At 37.2% G+C, this 15,505-nt stretch overlaps 2 protein-coding genes and 1 long non-coding RNA gene across 5 annotated transcripts; 2 read left to right on the forward strand and 1 right to left on the reverse strand.

The window, feature by feature from the left end:
* Positions 1-157: 157 nt before the first annotated feature.
* LOC122413176 (protein ANTAGONIST OF LIKE HETEROCHROMATIN PROTEIN 1) lies at positions 158-3,025 on the forward strand. Its single transcript, XM_043423349.1, has 2 exons — positions 158-1,026; positions 2,026-3,025. Exons 1-2 carry the CDS (start codon positions 454-456, stop codon positions 2,842-2,844), a joined length of 1,392 nt encoding a protein of 463 aa, XP_043279284.1. The 5' UTR covers positions 158-453; the 3' UTR covers positions 2,845-3,025.
* Positions 1,053-12,761, reverse strand: LOC122413177 (uncharacterized). 3 transcript variants are annotated; one of them, XM_043423350.1, is made up of 5 exons: positions 11,930-12,761; positions 3,547-3,822; positions 3,061-3,319; positions 2,907-2,995; positions 1,053-1,890 (listed from the first exon to the last, which is right to left on the reverse strand). In XM_043423350.1, the coding sequence occupies exons 3-5, from the start codon at positions 3,296-3,298 to the stop codon at positions 1,132-1,134; spliced, it is 1,086 nt and encodes a 361-aa protein (XP_043279285.1). In that variant the 5' UTR covers positions 3,299-3,319; positions 3,547-3,822; positions 11,930-12,761; the 3' UTR covers positions 1,053-1,131. The 3 variants fall into 3 exon arrangements, with proteins under 3 accessions (XP_043279285.1, XP_043279287.1, XP_043279286.1); XM_043423352.1 differs by lacking the exon at positions 11,930-12,761 and having other exon boundaries at positions 1,053-1,243; positions 1,303-1,890; positions 3,547-3,978; XM_043423351.1 differs by lacking the exon at positions 11,930-12,761 and having other exon boundaries at positions 3,594-3,978.
* On the forward strand, positions 4,229-11,896 carry LOC122413179 (uncharacterized). The gene is made up of 2 exons (XR_006261520.1): positions 4,229-5,223; positions 11,397-11,896. It is a non-coding gene; the product is annotated as an uncharacterized lncRNA (long non-coding RNA).
* Positions 12,762-15,505: the final 2,744 nt, after the last annotated feature.

Below are 15,505 nucleotides of genomic sequence, written 5' to 3' on the forward strand. Positions count from 1 at the left end.
TCGAAATCTTTTACACCGTTACTATGCCCGATTAATTTGCGAAAAGAACAAAGGAAAAGGACTTAGTCAGAATTTCGATTAATTCTTTACTGAAATCGGGACATAGAAAGTTTTAAGAAATAAATTCAAGTTAATCTCACTGTATTAGACTGTTACCTCTTGATAATGCCCTCTGATCCGAAACTAAGCCGAAATAGAAGGGAAATAATAAACACAGAATAAGGCTCTATTGAACTCCGTAGAACATAAGAAGAAACGATTCTGTAAAGAAAGATTTCAGTGAAGTATGATGTAAGACAGTCAATGCGACAAATTCTATAACGTAAGAAAGGAATAAGTATGGGTTATACCACGCCAAAAAAAACGCACCGATTGACCTTATTCGCGGAACATAGCAGTACGTGTGTGTGCGCGCGCGGAATCATCTAAAGCCGCGTACACACTTGAGCGCGAATGCGAATGAGGCAGGCCGAAGCCGTAACGAACGTTTCGCGCCGAGGAATAATAATTTTGCCCGAAGACATACGCGGCAAACTGAGGCAACTGTTCGGAAACGCTCCAGTTCATTCGGGCCATTCGAAAATGGAGGACACAAACGTTGCAGTTGCTTGTGCAAGTTTTATCACAATTTATTCATTGTTGAAAAAAAATAAAAAAGTGAAAAATAAAAGACGTTGGTGGTCACTTCAGCTATATCTGAAAAGAAAAACAGAAATGACGACCTCGATGTTGAAAGATCTCCGAGTTGAAGAAAAAAGTGGTCAATTTAAAAACTTCACAAGAATGTCAAACAGTGATTTTAATTTTATTTTAAATTCCATCAAAGATAAGATATCAAAAAACGACACAGTTTTCCGTAAAGCAGTCTCACCTGAAGAAAGATTAGCTGTAACTTTACGATTTCTTGCAACAGGTGATTCCTTCACAAGTTTGCAATATCTATTTAAAATTTCCAAACAACTAATATCGAAAATAATACCAGACGTGTGCCGAGCAATAATTGATTGTCTGAAGGATTACATGAAGGTACGTGAAAATGTAACAAATATTAATAGCTGTCATGAACATTTTTATTGGTAGTATATTTATAAAATACAAGAATATCGATATAAAAATATTGTAGTGATTTCTTTATTGCGTATCATTGGATGAATCTGAAAGTTGTTGAAAATAATTACATAAAGAGGGCGAATTGTTTTTTTGGGGAGATGGATATGGTGAATTTAGCTGACTCATTGGAGTGGATGATCGAGAGCTATCAGTGTCAAATGTTTGTGGAGTAAGTGGACGTAATGTCTCCTGTTGAAAATTGGACAAATGCAGGGAGGGTTGATTATAATTTGTTGACATTGGTGCTCGATAAAATTGGTCGCTATAACCAAATTGCGCCTGACTTTGGTTATGTGGAGCAACTGATTGATAAGCATTTCTCTGAGAGGAATGGATCGGAAAAGAAGATTGCACGAGTGGAGTTTCCGGATGCTGAAATGCATTCATTTCCAATTCGAAAACAACATTGCTAATTCGATGTTGTGCAACGGCGCGACTACGGGCGTCAAACGTGCGCAATTTATCTGCAATGTATTCTCCAAAAAGACTATATTGATCTTTTTTTTGCTTCGCAGCTACAGTTGCTTCTTCGAGATACCCAAAAGCTTTTGCAATTCTTGGGTCTTCTTCATTCTTTTTCCGTTTTATTGCAAGCTTTTTTGGAGACTTGAACTCTTTTTTATCTTCTTTATCCGACATCTCGTTCTCGTTGCCTAGTGTATGTTCATCAAGTACTTCTTCAAAGTATTGATTTTGTCCAATTTCTGTTTCTTCTCTGAATGTCTCATTTCGTGATTCATTGCTAGAATCTTCTTCTTCGTTAAACGGTGTTGGTACATTCTGTGTAAAAAAAGAGTGACTGTATAAGTAAATGGATATTCTTAGTTTTCTGAAATTATTGAACATTTATGTAGAGCAAATGTGTTATAGCATGATTGGTAGTTATTTCATTATTATTTAAATATTTTTTTGCAGATGCCGTCAACTGCTGATGAATGGAAAAGCATTGCCGATACATTTGACGAAAAATGGAATTTTCCAAATTGTATGGGAGCTGTTGACGGAAAGCACATTATTTTACAAGCTCCAATAAATAGTGCAAGCGAATTCTATAACTATAAATCTCAATTCAGCATTGTTTTAATGGCGGTAGTAGATGCTGATTATAATTTTATATTCGTTAATGTTGGCGCTCAGGGACGTATTTCAGATGGAGGTGTTTTCAGAAATTGTGAATTATTCAAAGAATTAGAAAAAGGAAATTTAAATTTCCCTAAGCCTTCAGCTTTATATGGGAGAAAAATAAAAGTTCCCTGCGTCTTATTAGGAGATGCAGCCTTTCCTCTTCATGAGCATATAATGAAGCCCTACTCAGGCACTCATCCAATAGGATCTCCAAAACGAATCTTCAATTACCGTTTATCGAGAGCACGTCGTGTAGTAGAAAATGCCTTTGGCATTGCTGCTAGTGTGTTTAGAGTTTTGAGAAAACCAATGTTGTTACAGCCAGAAAAAGCGGAACTGATTGTGATGACAGTTGTCAGCTTACATAATTTTTTACGCAGAAGTCAAACCTCAAGAAATATCTATACACCCATTGGATTTACAGACATTATTCAGAATGGAGAAATAATAACTGGATGCTGGCGAAATGATCAACAGGGAATGTTATCTCTTCTTCCGATACAAAATGTACCTCGAAGAACAAAACGATTTCCACAACAAATACGAGAGGAGTTTACGGAATATTTTTGTACTTGTGGTAGTTTGCCATGGCAGAATAATTACACTTAAAATCGAATTAAATATTCGAAATTTTCTTAAACTTTTGAATTGTTTCTAACTTTACTACTTACGCTCAAAGTCTTCCGAACCTCGTCCTTATCTTCCAAAAAATGTAAATGTTCGAACCCAAACCATTTGGACATGTAAACCTCATTTCGTCCTGCAATTATAAATATACTTTACGAAATTATTCTCATTGTTTTGGAATTTCTCCTTCTTTCTTACCTTTTCCTGTTCCAACACTTTTCTTCATTCGTGTTTTCTCTCGTCTGTAGGAACCTTTCAGGCTCTCAATTTTTTTTTTCACCTCATTAATATCGTTTCCAAATTTTTCAGAAACTTCCCTCCAGGCGTCTTCTTTTCGTATTTTATTATAATGAAAAAGATTTCGAGGATTCCACAAAACTTCTCTATTTCTGTATTCGCCAATCAACTTTATACAAGTTTCTTGATCCCACTCCATTTCGAAGAAAGAAATAAGGCACTAAAAAAGTAGGTAAGTTGCACTTAAATATGGAAAGAAATGATTCAACTTTGTTACTATGTTACCCCATTATTAGTCAATTCGAAAGATTACAGTAAAACAGATTGAAATAGCCACATTTGTATACAAATAAGAATAACGCGCGATGCGAGTACAAGAAAAAAAAACTAATTAAATTTGTATGATAAAATGATTACGTACGAGTAAACGAGTAAATAAATACGTACAGTTTCTTATTGCTAAATTCCTTTTAGTATTTAGGAATTAGAAATACCGTAGTGTTTTTTGATGCTCCGTTCACGGACAATTAATGCGCGTATATAAACAAACACGTCCAGACTGAGCACGAATTTCTTTGTCCGATCCACGATGTTTGGCTCGGTCTGAGGCCCTGCGCCGCACGACTCAAGGCTGTTTGCCGCGCCTCGGATCGGCGTCTACACTTGCGCGCTCTTGCGGCCTCGGCCTGCCTCATTCGCATTCGCGCTCAAGTGTGTACGCGGCTTAAGAAGAAAGATGACATTCTCAAACCTTCTACGCCGCAAACGAATCAATTGTATATATGTAAGATCTTTAAAAGTATAAGTATGATTTTCAATAAGTATTAGCGTAAAAAAAGGAAATAACCACGCGAATCTTTGTCGGTTGCACGTGCAGATCGTCCCCCTCGTTGGGAGAAAACCGGAAATACCAAAGGACAAGTCAACTGCGCATACTGTCGGTTAGAAATACATCGAGAGGACAGTAGCCGATTGGGGCAAAACCTATTTAAACTGGGTCACAAAGAGCCCGGTGTGCCATTTATTCGCCGATCTTTGAAAAGCCGTCACTACGCCAGTTTATTTTAAACTAATTGAGAAAAGGACTTGAAGAATTTTTGTCTGAATCGGGACTTGGAAAATTTTTGGAAAGTAATCGCAAATTCAAACTCCAGTCTCAACCAAATACTTCGCGAGATCTAAAACGATTGTCTTAAATCAGAATCTAATGTTACATCATGATTAGTAACCCCTGACCTAATGAAAAACCTATTAGATACAAAGTAAGAGAAAATGTAGTACACAGAAAAATAAGTCTCCCTTTTTAAAACGAATATCATATCAATACATAAAAATTATCGAGGCAAGGAAAAAGAGGTTGCCCAACTTGATAAAATCACTGTACACCGTTAGTATACACTCATCCAGCTCATCATACTAAGACACTATGACACACGCTGACACACGCCACACAGATAGACTCATCTTTATCACATTCATAAGAGACGTGTATTGCAAGGCCAAAGAGTATGAGCAGAAACACGCGCCAGAAAAGACATAAAACTGTTGTTGAACTCATATGCAAGAGAGCCACGGGTACCCCCTCCTTTCATTATTTGCAACCATTGGCTATGGGCAAATGGGGCACATGCGCGACCCAGAAACTCCAAAGCTCATCCCTCAAGACGCAGAAATCATGCCATATTTTAGCGAACCAATCAGAAGAAAAGAAGTAGATGGGGGAAACCCTATAAAACGGGGGGGCAAGTGCCCAAAAGGAGCAGATCAAAAGATCAGATCAGTTGTCTCAAAAAGTCTTTGTTACCACGTCCACGAATAATTAAAGAAAAGGACTTAGTCAGAATTTCCATCAGCTCTTGTTCAAAATCGAACTTAGAAAATTTCAAGAAGTAATCTCACTCAATATCTCAGACTCAAACTAAACCAAAGCGGAATTCCAATAATAATTGCAATAAGATAAATATAATTATAAATATTGTAATCTATCTCGGAGCGAGCACTTGTAACTGCTCGAAACCTACGACGACGCTTCAACCCGGACCATTGTAAAGAAAATATAAGAGGGAACAACCAGTACCTTCCAATAAAGAGTAACACCAATTAACCAAGCAAGGCAAAAACCCTGTGAGTACTCTTTTATTCAAACAAACCACATCGTCACCCCCCAGACGGTTCATCTGCATGCCATCGGGGTCTAAATCAACCTAACTCGCAAAAAGGAAATATCATTCTTGCGCTCCCATACTCAATCGACGTGGCTCTCTCGTCCCCGGGTAAAGGACTTGAGTGTCCTGACCCAAAAGAAGAGTCAATACCGTGTTGCATATACCCCCTGCTAATTCAAAATCTTCTACGGGGACGTAACACAACATATAAAAATTTGGTGTCAGAAGTGGGATTTTAACGCAGTTGATATGGGAAAAATAGAATGACTCAAAGAACTCCTCTAAAAAAATCACTGGAAACTAATGTAATAGAGTCCGACACAGAAGCTGGAAGTGATAACGAAGAGAATAGTAACAAAAAAGAGATTGAACAAACAGCAAACACTCCTGATAAGGCATCAGAATCTTTCGGTGCAGCAAATCTACCAAGCTCAAGTGCTAGTAATCTCCTAAATTATTTTGACAACGACCAAAATCCTCTTGATGGGGAACAAAATCTTCTAGACGCACTAAAAATCTCTCGCAGCACTATCCGTTCCTTCGAAGAACGAGTAGAACAATTAAATCTACAACTGAGACAAGCAATTCAAGATTTAAACTCTAGCATGGCTAATATTCCTGTTTCAATCAAATATGCTCTCGAAGCCGTCCCAATTTTTGATGGGCACAATATTTCATTGGCTCATTTTATCGAAGGATGTGAAGAGGCACAGCAAATGATAACCGAAGATGCACGACCCAATCTTGCACGCGTTCTTCGTAATAAATTAAGGGGTGAAGCTAGACGCGCAGTTCACGGAGTAGAACTCGATACAATGGCTAAATTCACCACCTTTTTGAAAACCCTATATGCTCCAGCAAAAACGGTTAATCAACTCCTCGGAGACCTCGGAAGAATTTTTCAAAATGAAAACGAATCCGCCTTGTCGTACGCAAATCGCACTAAAGAACTAGGAAACAAAATTCATGAAGCATATAAAACGAAACTGGGAGTAGAATTAAATGGAGAGATGATAGCAAATTTAAACGAGGATTTAACGGAATGTTTTATTCGTGGTTTGGAAAGTAAATTGGAAGCTAGAATTAAAAAGGGACAAAATTTTGAAAAAACCATGAAAGAAGCAGTTGAACTCGAACGACAGTTGCAAGCAAAAGACGCATTGCGGAATTTTAGAATGACAAAACCCTCTAACTATTCGAAACCACAGTACCAATCAAGAGAACGTATTCATCATATTCAGTCAAATATGCCCATATGCCAATTGTGCTTACAAAAGAGACACGTCGCTAATCAATGTGCGGTATTTAAAAACCAAGAGCAATCCAACCCTTCCAACAACTATCAAAAACGTTTTTCATCGCAAAACAGAAATTTTAATAACGACCAGAGCCGTAATCAATACCAAAGAAGTTTCATGCAACCTAATACAAATTACAAGTCGAGCGATAAACCACCAGATAATCCTAAATTTGAACCAATTAACTCACACAGGACATTTGATAATAGACAAATAAATAATTCGGGATACAGTCCGTCAATTTTCTGCCGATATTGTAAAACTCCGGGACATCTAATTGAAAAATGTCGAAAAAGAGAATACGTGAGCGCCCATAAAAATCAAACACCGTTCCGTCAAAATACAGACGAAAGAAGTTTTTATCCTACGCAAAATGCTCAAAAACCCAATCTACGCAGTGAAAACGAACCGTTAAGAACTTCTTTTGTTCGAAGCATAAAACATGTAGAAACAAGCGAAGACCCAGCATGACTACAACGAGTAGCCGTCGTACTCCTAAATCGCACAAGTAACGTGCCAGTGATATCCGTTGAATCTCAAGATCTTGTGGGACCAACTTTATTAATGATAGATACGGGATCCGCATTAAATTTGATCAAAAAACGTCGAATAGCACCAGAAGTTGAAATCGACAAAAGTGATATCGTTAAAATTAGTGGAATTACGAAAAATTACGTCAATACGTTGGGAAGAGTAGAAATCCAGATTCTAAATTCAATAATCACTTTTCACTTGGTTGCGGATGATTTCCCTATCGAGGATGATGGTTTAATCGGGACTGAATTTTTTAACACGCAACACGCTGATGTTTCTTACTCCGAGAAATGTCTGAAATGGAAAAAACATAAAATCCCATTTGTTAAACTCGAAACCATAATTATTCCCGCACGAAGTAGAAAAATGTTCTACGTACGCGTGGCTAATTCAGAAGTAAAGGAGGGATACTTGCCTAAACTAAATATATCAGACGGTATATATTTAGGAAATGCGTTGGTAACTAATAACGAGGGGAAAGCACATTTATATCTAATCAACACCATGGAAGAAGAAATCGAAGTCGCAATACCCGTTTTAAAACTACAGCCGTATGAGCTCTTATCGGCCCCTTTGGAACGACAAATGAGGGAAAAAATTGATTCGTATCCGTCGGGAAATGAATCAATGCGCAACGCTAATAAATCTCAACAGCTACTACATCACGATAAGCACAAATCTGAACCTCAAGAAGGGTCATCAAACTCAACACAAATTCTTTCAATCAACACACGAATTCTCGACGAGAATCGTTCTACTATTTCAAATAAATCTACTATCTCATGTGAAGGTCGAGCACAGCAAATACTAAATCTATTACGTCTAAATGATCTGAATACGAAAGAACGGGAAAGTGTTATCAGTCATATAGAAGAATTTCAAGATCGCTATTATCTGCCAGGGGAAAAACTAATGGCTACAAATGCCATTCAACATCGCATTCCGACGGTAAATTATGTACCAATAACGACTCGACAATATCGTTATCCACCCGTCTTAAAAGAAAAAATTAATCGCCAAGTCAAGGAATTATTAGATGGAGGAATAATAGAACCATCTCAATCCCCGTACAATTCACCTGTATGGATTGTACCCAAAAAAGCAGATTCAAAAGGAAACAAACGTTGGCGCATGGTTCTGGATTATCGCGCCCTGAACGAAAAAACGATCACAGATGCATACCCATTACCACTTATCAACGAAATACTAGATCAATTGGGAGGAGCAATGTATTTCTCAACCTTTGATCTCGCTTCTGGATTCCATCAAATTCAGATGCATTCAGAAGATCAACATAAAACCGCTTTTTCAACACCCTATGGTCACTATGAGTTCGCCAGAATGCCATTTGGACTCAAAAATGCACCCGCAACATTTCAACGTCTCATGAATCAAGTTTTGACGGGAATACAGGGGTCTGATGCATTTGTATATTTAGATGATATAGTAATATACGCTTCAACTTTAGAAGAACACGAGTTAAAAATTGAACGATTAATGAAACGATTGCGAGCTGCGCAACTAAAACTCCAACCGGATAAGTGTGAATTTCTACGACCCGAAGTAGTGTACTTGGGACATATAATCAGTAAAGATGGAGTACGACCTGACCCATCAACATTAATTGCGGTCAAAGCATTTCCACAACCTAAAAATGTGAAAAACGTACGACAATTTCTTGGACTTGCTGGATATTACAGAAGGTTTATAAAAAACTTTGCTCAAATTGCGAAACCACTTACCACATTATTGAAAAAGGATGGCTCCTTCGGATGGGACGAGCCCCATCAAACAGCTTTTGAGACTTTGCGAGAATTACTCATTAAAGAACCAGTTTTACAATATCCTGACTTTACTCAACAATTCATCGTAACTACAGATGCTTCAGGATATGCAGTAGGAGGAATACTTAGTCAAGGAATATTGGGAAAGGATCGACCTATAGCATACACCTCACGCATGCTCAATGATGCTGAGCAAAAATACAGCACTTATGAGAAAGAAGCTGTCGCTATCTTACATGCAGTCACCCAATTTCGACCCTATCTATACGGTAGACTCTTTAAACTCGTAACGGACCATAAACCATTGGTTTGGTTACACACTTCAAAAGACCCTACATCGCATTTGACCCGTTGGCGTTTACGATTAGAAGAGTACGATTATGAAGTCGTATATAAGGCTGGAAAAACAAATATCAATGCTGACGCTTTATCACGAAACCCATACGTCGCTGAAGATCAAGTGCAACGAATTCATCCTATACACCGAGAGAAAGGTCAAGTTTCCGATACAGAAAAATCTCAGGGAGACACTGACGATTCCCCAATAGCTACAAGGTTAAGAAGTAAAAGAGCTCAAGAAGAAAATGAAAAGGAAAACAAAGCAAAAAGACTATTGCTCAACTAGGAAAGAGCGATGAACAACCGATAGCCAGAAGACTGAGAAGTGCAAAAGACAGCATTGGATCAAAAATCGCAGAACCAGTCAAGAGAGCTGCAAAACGAGTATTTAAATAATTAAAAAGTAAACCGACCAATAGTCAAAAGAACGAGCAAGAAGAAATAGTAAATGACGGGCAAGCTGAAACAGAAGAACCGACGGAAAATATAATATATGAAGAAGAAGACATGATTTTGTCAGGTGACGAATCCGATGAATACTATTTTGATCAAATCAACGAACCTATGGAATCAAGCTCCGACAACGATACAGAAGATGAAGATATTCAAGAAGAGCTATTACCTGTTCCCTCGGAAGGAAAAGGTTTACCGGCAGAAATAGGAGAACAATTATTCATGAGAAAGGACAATTACTTATATTTTATCTCGGAATCAGGGGAACCTCGCGACGATGGATCGACAGGACTCTTCGAGCGACGAGCATTACCAAAATTTCCAAAAGCAAAATTAGGTGAAATCAAAATACAAAAAAGTAATTCAAAACTTCATGTAGCAATCATAATCGAAGATAAAAATGGAGAAACATTAAATCAACGTTCAATGTTAAAGGTCTGTGGAAAAAATGGGAAAGATTTGAAGAAATTACGACTTTCTACAATCAGTATGGCTAAAACAAAAGAAATTAATGGCACTAGCTGGGAAAAAATGTTTAAATTTATCCGTAAAGGTATGGAACATCTCTCAACTAAGCTGACAATTTGTCGAGGAGACGTAAAATATCCGAACAAAGATATTCGTGAAGAAATAATGGAAGAAGCTCATAATTCTGCAATAGGAGGACACAAAGGAATAACTAAAACGTATAATCGAATTCGCCAACGATATTATTGGGAAAATATGAAAGAAGACGTGCAACAATTTATAAATCGATGATTAAAATGCCATTTAAAGAAATTAGTGCGCGTAAAAACAAAACAACCAATGATAATTACAGATACACCTGACTCCGCATTAGACAAAATAGCTATGGATATAGTGGGACCTTTAACTACAACAAAAAAGGGACGTGAATACATATTAACTATTCAAGATTTACTTACGAAATTTTGTCTTGCAATACCTTTGAGAAAAGCCACATCGACTAACATTGCTGATGCATTAATCAAAAATTTCATTTGCGTTTTCGGATCACCCAGGGTAATACTAACAGATCAAGGAGCAAACTTTTTGAGTAACCTAATGAAAGAAGTGGCAAAAAAATTTAAAATCAAACAATGTCGAACAACAGCATATCATCCTCAATCTAACGGGTCTCTAGAAAGATCGCATCACTCATTGGTGGAATATTTAAAACAATTCATTAATAAAGACAATGAATGGGACGAATGGCTTGAATTAGCAACATTCTCATATAACACTAGCGTCCATTAAGGAACAAAACACACCCCATACGAATTAGTATTCGGAAAATTTGCCTGACAACCATCATTTAGCCAAGAACCTGAAGAAGAACATCGAGCTTACGGAGATTATTTAACTGAACTAGCTACCAGACTACATAACGTTCAAAAAGTCGCAAAAGAAAATCTAATTGTGGCAAAAGAACGATCAAAAAAATATTATGACCGAAAATCAAAACCGCAAGAATTTAATCTAGGAGATGCGGTATTTCTACAAAAAGAGCAGAAGCAAGGAAAATTTGGAGATCATTACACTGGACCACACAAGGTTATCGAAGTGAAAAGAGATGGAAATATAAAAATTAAAGTGGGAAAAGAAACTCGAATTATACACCCGAACAGACTTCGCTTATCTCCCATAGACTTAAGTGATAGCAGCAGTGATGATTAGAATCGCTTCCTACTAAAGCACAACGTTTACTTCTCTGTTTTGTACAGAAAAAATGACTACGGGACAGCTATACGCAGTTGATGTAGGATACTACATAATCAATTCAAGGCATGTTGTTCTGAAAGAAATTGCAATAATGTCACTAACAGGGAATCATATGGATTGTTGGATGTTACAACCACCTGAAGAGTATCCACGAGCACCAGACGAATTGCGGGAATCTAACCACCCCCCATGGGTTGGGTTGGCAGGAGGGAAGTCTCACCTAGCGCCAGGGAGTCAACCAATTAAGGGTCTTAAGTAGGAGTGTCGGACGGATGTATACTTTTGGAAAAGAGCAGGGCACATTCTTACAAGGGATCGTGGAATGCCCATTGATAGATCTCAGCACAGGATTCTCCGCGCTCACTCCAAGCGTCACACCTAAGTGTTTTTGCATCCACCACGGAGTTTTCTTGAAGGAAAATTTCTCTTGCGCGTTAAACAACGTTATAAAAATAAAGAAATTTTTATGCGAGCAGTGGCAATCAGTCATAGAGCAAAAGCAGATAGAAGAGCAAATATTATTCGATATACTGACCTCTCCATCGACCTCCAACCAACTAACCATGGCGGAATCTGACTACCTGGACATATCAGGCCTATTCGGAAGCCAGACAAAAAAATTTGAGATGTCATGCTCAAAATTAACATCCACGTTAATCCCATTATACGGGGCACCACCTCCATCGGCCCCGGCACGCACTACAGCTCCGCCATCAGTAAACCTAGGAGCAGACACTGCAGACCATACTCAACCTTATAAGGACGAGTACGCGAACGAGCTTCCATAAACCTCAAAATTCAAGGTTAGAAGACTTAATTGGATTTCGAAGAAGGTAAAAAAATAGTAGATACGTGTTTTTGCGTTTTTCTCGCAAATCAAGTTAAGGGGGTGAGCTACCCCTATATATGTTTACATCAAATCTCAATAAAACGGCAGTAATTTTTTGTTTTCCTTATTTCTTCTGGTCGTGATACGTTTTCCCTTATTGATAATTCTGACTGATTTATATTTGGCAATGGGATAATAACATAGGCATACGATAAGCGCTTACACATATACTCATATTCGTTCCGGTTGATAAGACCAAGTTTTGGGATGACGCATAGAAAAATTGCGTAGTCAAGTAAAAAAAAGAGAGCGTACAATATGCTTATATCTTTTATTGATAATATGACAACAGCAATAAATAGAAGCGAACATATAATGGTGTGCTCTATTAACCGTTGTAAGTACTGCAGTAATGATAATCATCGAAAAAGTGTTTAAAACATAGCGACTTTTTGCACCAGGAACAGCGAACAATAGCAACATTTTCGCATCCTGGAACTTCACAATGTGAGTTGCAGGAATCTCCAAATGCAAAATCTACAGGATTCTCAAAATTCGCAGGTTTTTCTTCTATGTAACCACTTTTGTACCAAGAATATTTGAAAATATCGATATAACGTGGTGACGACAGTTGGTTATGAACGAGTGATTGCAGCTTTATGATATTGTTTCTCAAATGCAAATTAATATCATAATTCATCAAAAGACAATTATCAGAAAAATGTCTAACAAAATTTTTCCATATTCGGAATCCAAAAACATCGAGGGGTTGGATTTTTCCGGTAGTTCCTTTAGGTATAATCATTACTTTGACATCTCTATTTGAAGGTTTCACATCAAGTACAGCTTGGGGACAGTGTCCAGTCCAAGAATCAATCAGTAATAATGATTTTGGGCCAACTTTCGGGAAAAATACATGCTCCAACCAAATTTTAAAATGATCTGAAAATAGAAAAACGTATTATTTTTTCAATCGAAAAAATGTTTACACAAAAACAGTGGATGTAATTTATACCTGAAGTAAGCTTCCCAGACTTGGATACTTCTATGTACACATTATCGGGTCTGAAAAGCGTTTTCTCCACTAATGGACCAATCTTGCCAGTTGGTTCTTTTAAAACTAAAAATAGAGGAGATAGCAGCTTGCCGTCAGCTGATATAGTCGGCTGAATAGTGTAACTGTGAGTCGTAGAAGAGACTGATTGTACAAGACATTGTACTTGCTTTTCTCCTTCGATCGCTAAAGTTCTTCCTGAATGCATTTCTAGTTGGAAGCCAATCTGATCTGCGTTAAATGTATTTGACAATTCGTACGTTCTAATATTTTGCTTTACGTCATAGACAAATTTTTGACTTTGTTGTTCCAAGACTTTTCCATCTTCAATTGTTTTGGATGTAATGAATTTATTAATTTTTCTCGATACGATACGATGAGCTGCTTTGAATGAGTTTATCCACGTACGAGATGCTTTGAAACGAAAATCAGTATGCCCTACTTCTTTTTGAGCATGCAAGGCCCATTTTTTTAAATCGGAATCGTGCACTATTAAACCAGCATCCACAGCAGCTTTGAAATTTTCCAAAGTGTATCCACAAATTCGTGCTAATTTTTCTTTGTATGTCCCCCCCTTGTTCAAATTGTGGGCCCACCGCCGCAACTGTCGTATAGATTGCACTTTCTTGAACTTTTATTTAACACTGCCCAGACTTAAATTTCCTTTCTTCCCGCTGCGCCAATACTGAACGGCCCTTAATTTGTATTCGTAAGATAAATCTTCGTCATCACGAGTGCATGTATCAGGCGGAAGTTCTGGTTCATGCAAGGCGTTTGCCCACTCCTTATCTTCAACAATTTCCATTTCCCAATCCTTGAACGGTTCTTCAAAATCCAAAGAATTTTCTTCTACCACTTCAAAACCACTGTATTCGTTCATTGCAGTCAACAAAATATTTTCAAAGTTTTCTTTCAACTGTATTTCATCGTTATTCACTGGCGAATCCGGTAAACGCATAACTTCAAAAGTTGCGAGAAGCATTCTAATAACGTTCAAAGGATTTATCTTCATTTTGATTAATACTTGCAACTTCGTTTTAAATAGTCTCGAATTGTAAGGCACTTCTTTTGTGTAAAATAAAAATAACCGACTGTGGTGAATACATTCCGCGATCGCAGTTTTATCACTGCTTCTGCGTCGTATGTCAAATCTAATTTTGGGAGCGAGTCACAGACTGAACAGAGATGACTTCCAAATAACACCGTCAAGTAAAGGGGCGGGGGGGGGGGGGGGAGTTGATGATAACTTGAATTGATGATAACTATGGAAATGTGTCAATATTTACCGAATTTTTGTGAAAAACATAAGGAATAGATATTTTTGGAATTTGTATTGGGGGTTATTCAATATTAACTAATAAAAAAAATTGTTATCTGTAGAAGTTATCCCATCAGTAATTTTTGGCGGGAAAAAGTGAATTCTTTCATACTATGGATGTGATTCATATGAATACCATGGAAAGTTACAAAAAACGAAATGATGAAGTGGTAGAATTTTCAACCGAAAAATTTGATGTTCTCGCATTTTTCTTGCTCAATTAGGTAAAATCCATTGTTTAAATAAATTTTGAATAGAATCTTCTAAGTATAACTAGAAGAGTCAGATTGCCTTCAAATGAAATATAAACCATAAGGATTGGACGCATACTTTAGGTTCTATAACTTTCACTAGTTATGAAAATGTAATTTCGAGAAAAATCTATCCATCATTTAAGATGTAAATATTGAAAATGTGAAGGAAAAACGTACCACGACCAGAAGAAATAAGGACAACAAAAAATTACTGCCGTTTTATTGAGATTTGATGTAAACATATATAGGGGTAGTTCACCCCCTTAACTTGATTTGCGAGAAAAACGCAAAAACACGTATCTACTATTTTTTTACCTTCTTCGAAATCCAATTAAGTTCATCGAGATAGGTGCAATACTTTTTTTGTTATAACGATTTTGTGAATTTCAACCCCTATAACTTTTTTCCTATGCAACCCTCCGATATGAAACCAGTTGCATTTTTCATCGTTTATCATTAAGATAATTATCCATTTGGGTGCATTCTATTATCTCAGGTGAAAATAGGTGAAACCTGAAAAGTACCCCTCGGAGGTCTCAACTTTAAAGGGTGATTTCAACCCCTAGAAACGTATTTCCGCCGATAAAAAAAAATACGTGTCTTTTAGATTTTGATGTAGAATAACATATTTGAATTTCATCAAAATCGAAGGACGT

This window comes from Venturia canescens, chromosome 7 (assembly GCF_019457755.1).
Source record: "Venturia canescens isolate UGA chromosome 7, ASM1945775v1, whole genome shotgun sequence".
NCBI lineage: Eukaryota > Metazoa > Arthropoda > Insecta > Hymenoptera > Ichneumonidae > Venturia > Venturia canescens.

What these genes read in the sequence shown, in the direction of transcription:
- LOC122413176 (XM_043423349.1), top strand. Translation starts at nt 454, where the DNA reads ATGCGAATGAGGCAGGCCGAAGCCGTAACGAACGTTTCGCGCCGAGGA. An exon ending in GTCTGAAGGATTACATGAAG is followed by an intron (nt 1,027 to 2,025) that starts GTACGTGAAAAT and finishes ATTTTTTTGCAG; the next exon opens with ATGCCGTCAACTGCTGATGA.
- LOC122413177 (XM_043423350.1), bottom strand. Translation starts at nt 3,298, where the DNA reads ATGGAGTGGGATCAAGAAACTTGTATAAAGTTGATTGGCGAATACAGA. An exon ending in AAGTGTTGGAACAGGAAAAG is followed by an intron (nt 2,996 to 3,060) that starts GTAAGAAAGAAG and finishes TTATAATTGCAG; the next exon opens with GACGAAATGAGGTTTACATG. An exon ending in AGGTTCGGAAGACTTTGAGC is followed by an intron (nt 1,891 to 2,906) that starts GTAAGTAGTAAA and finishes TTTTTTACACAG; the next exon opens with AATGTACCAACACCGTTTAA.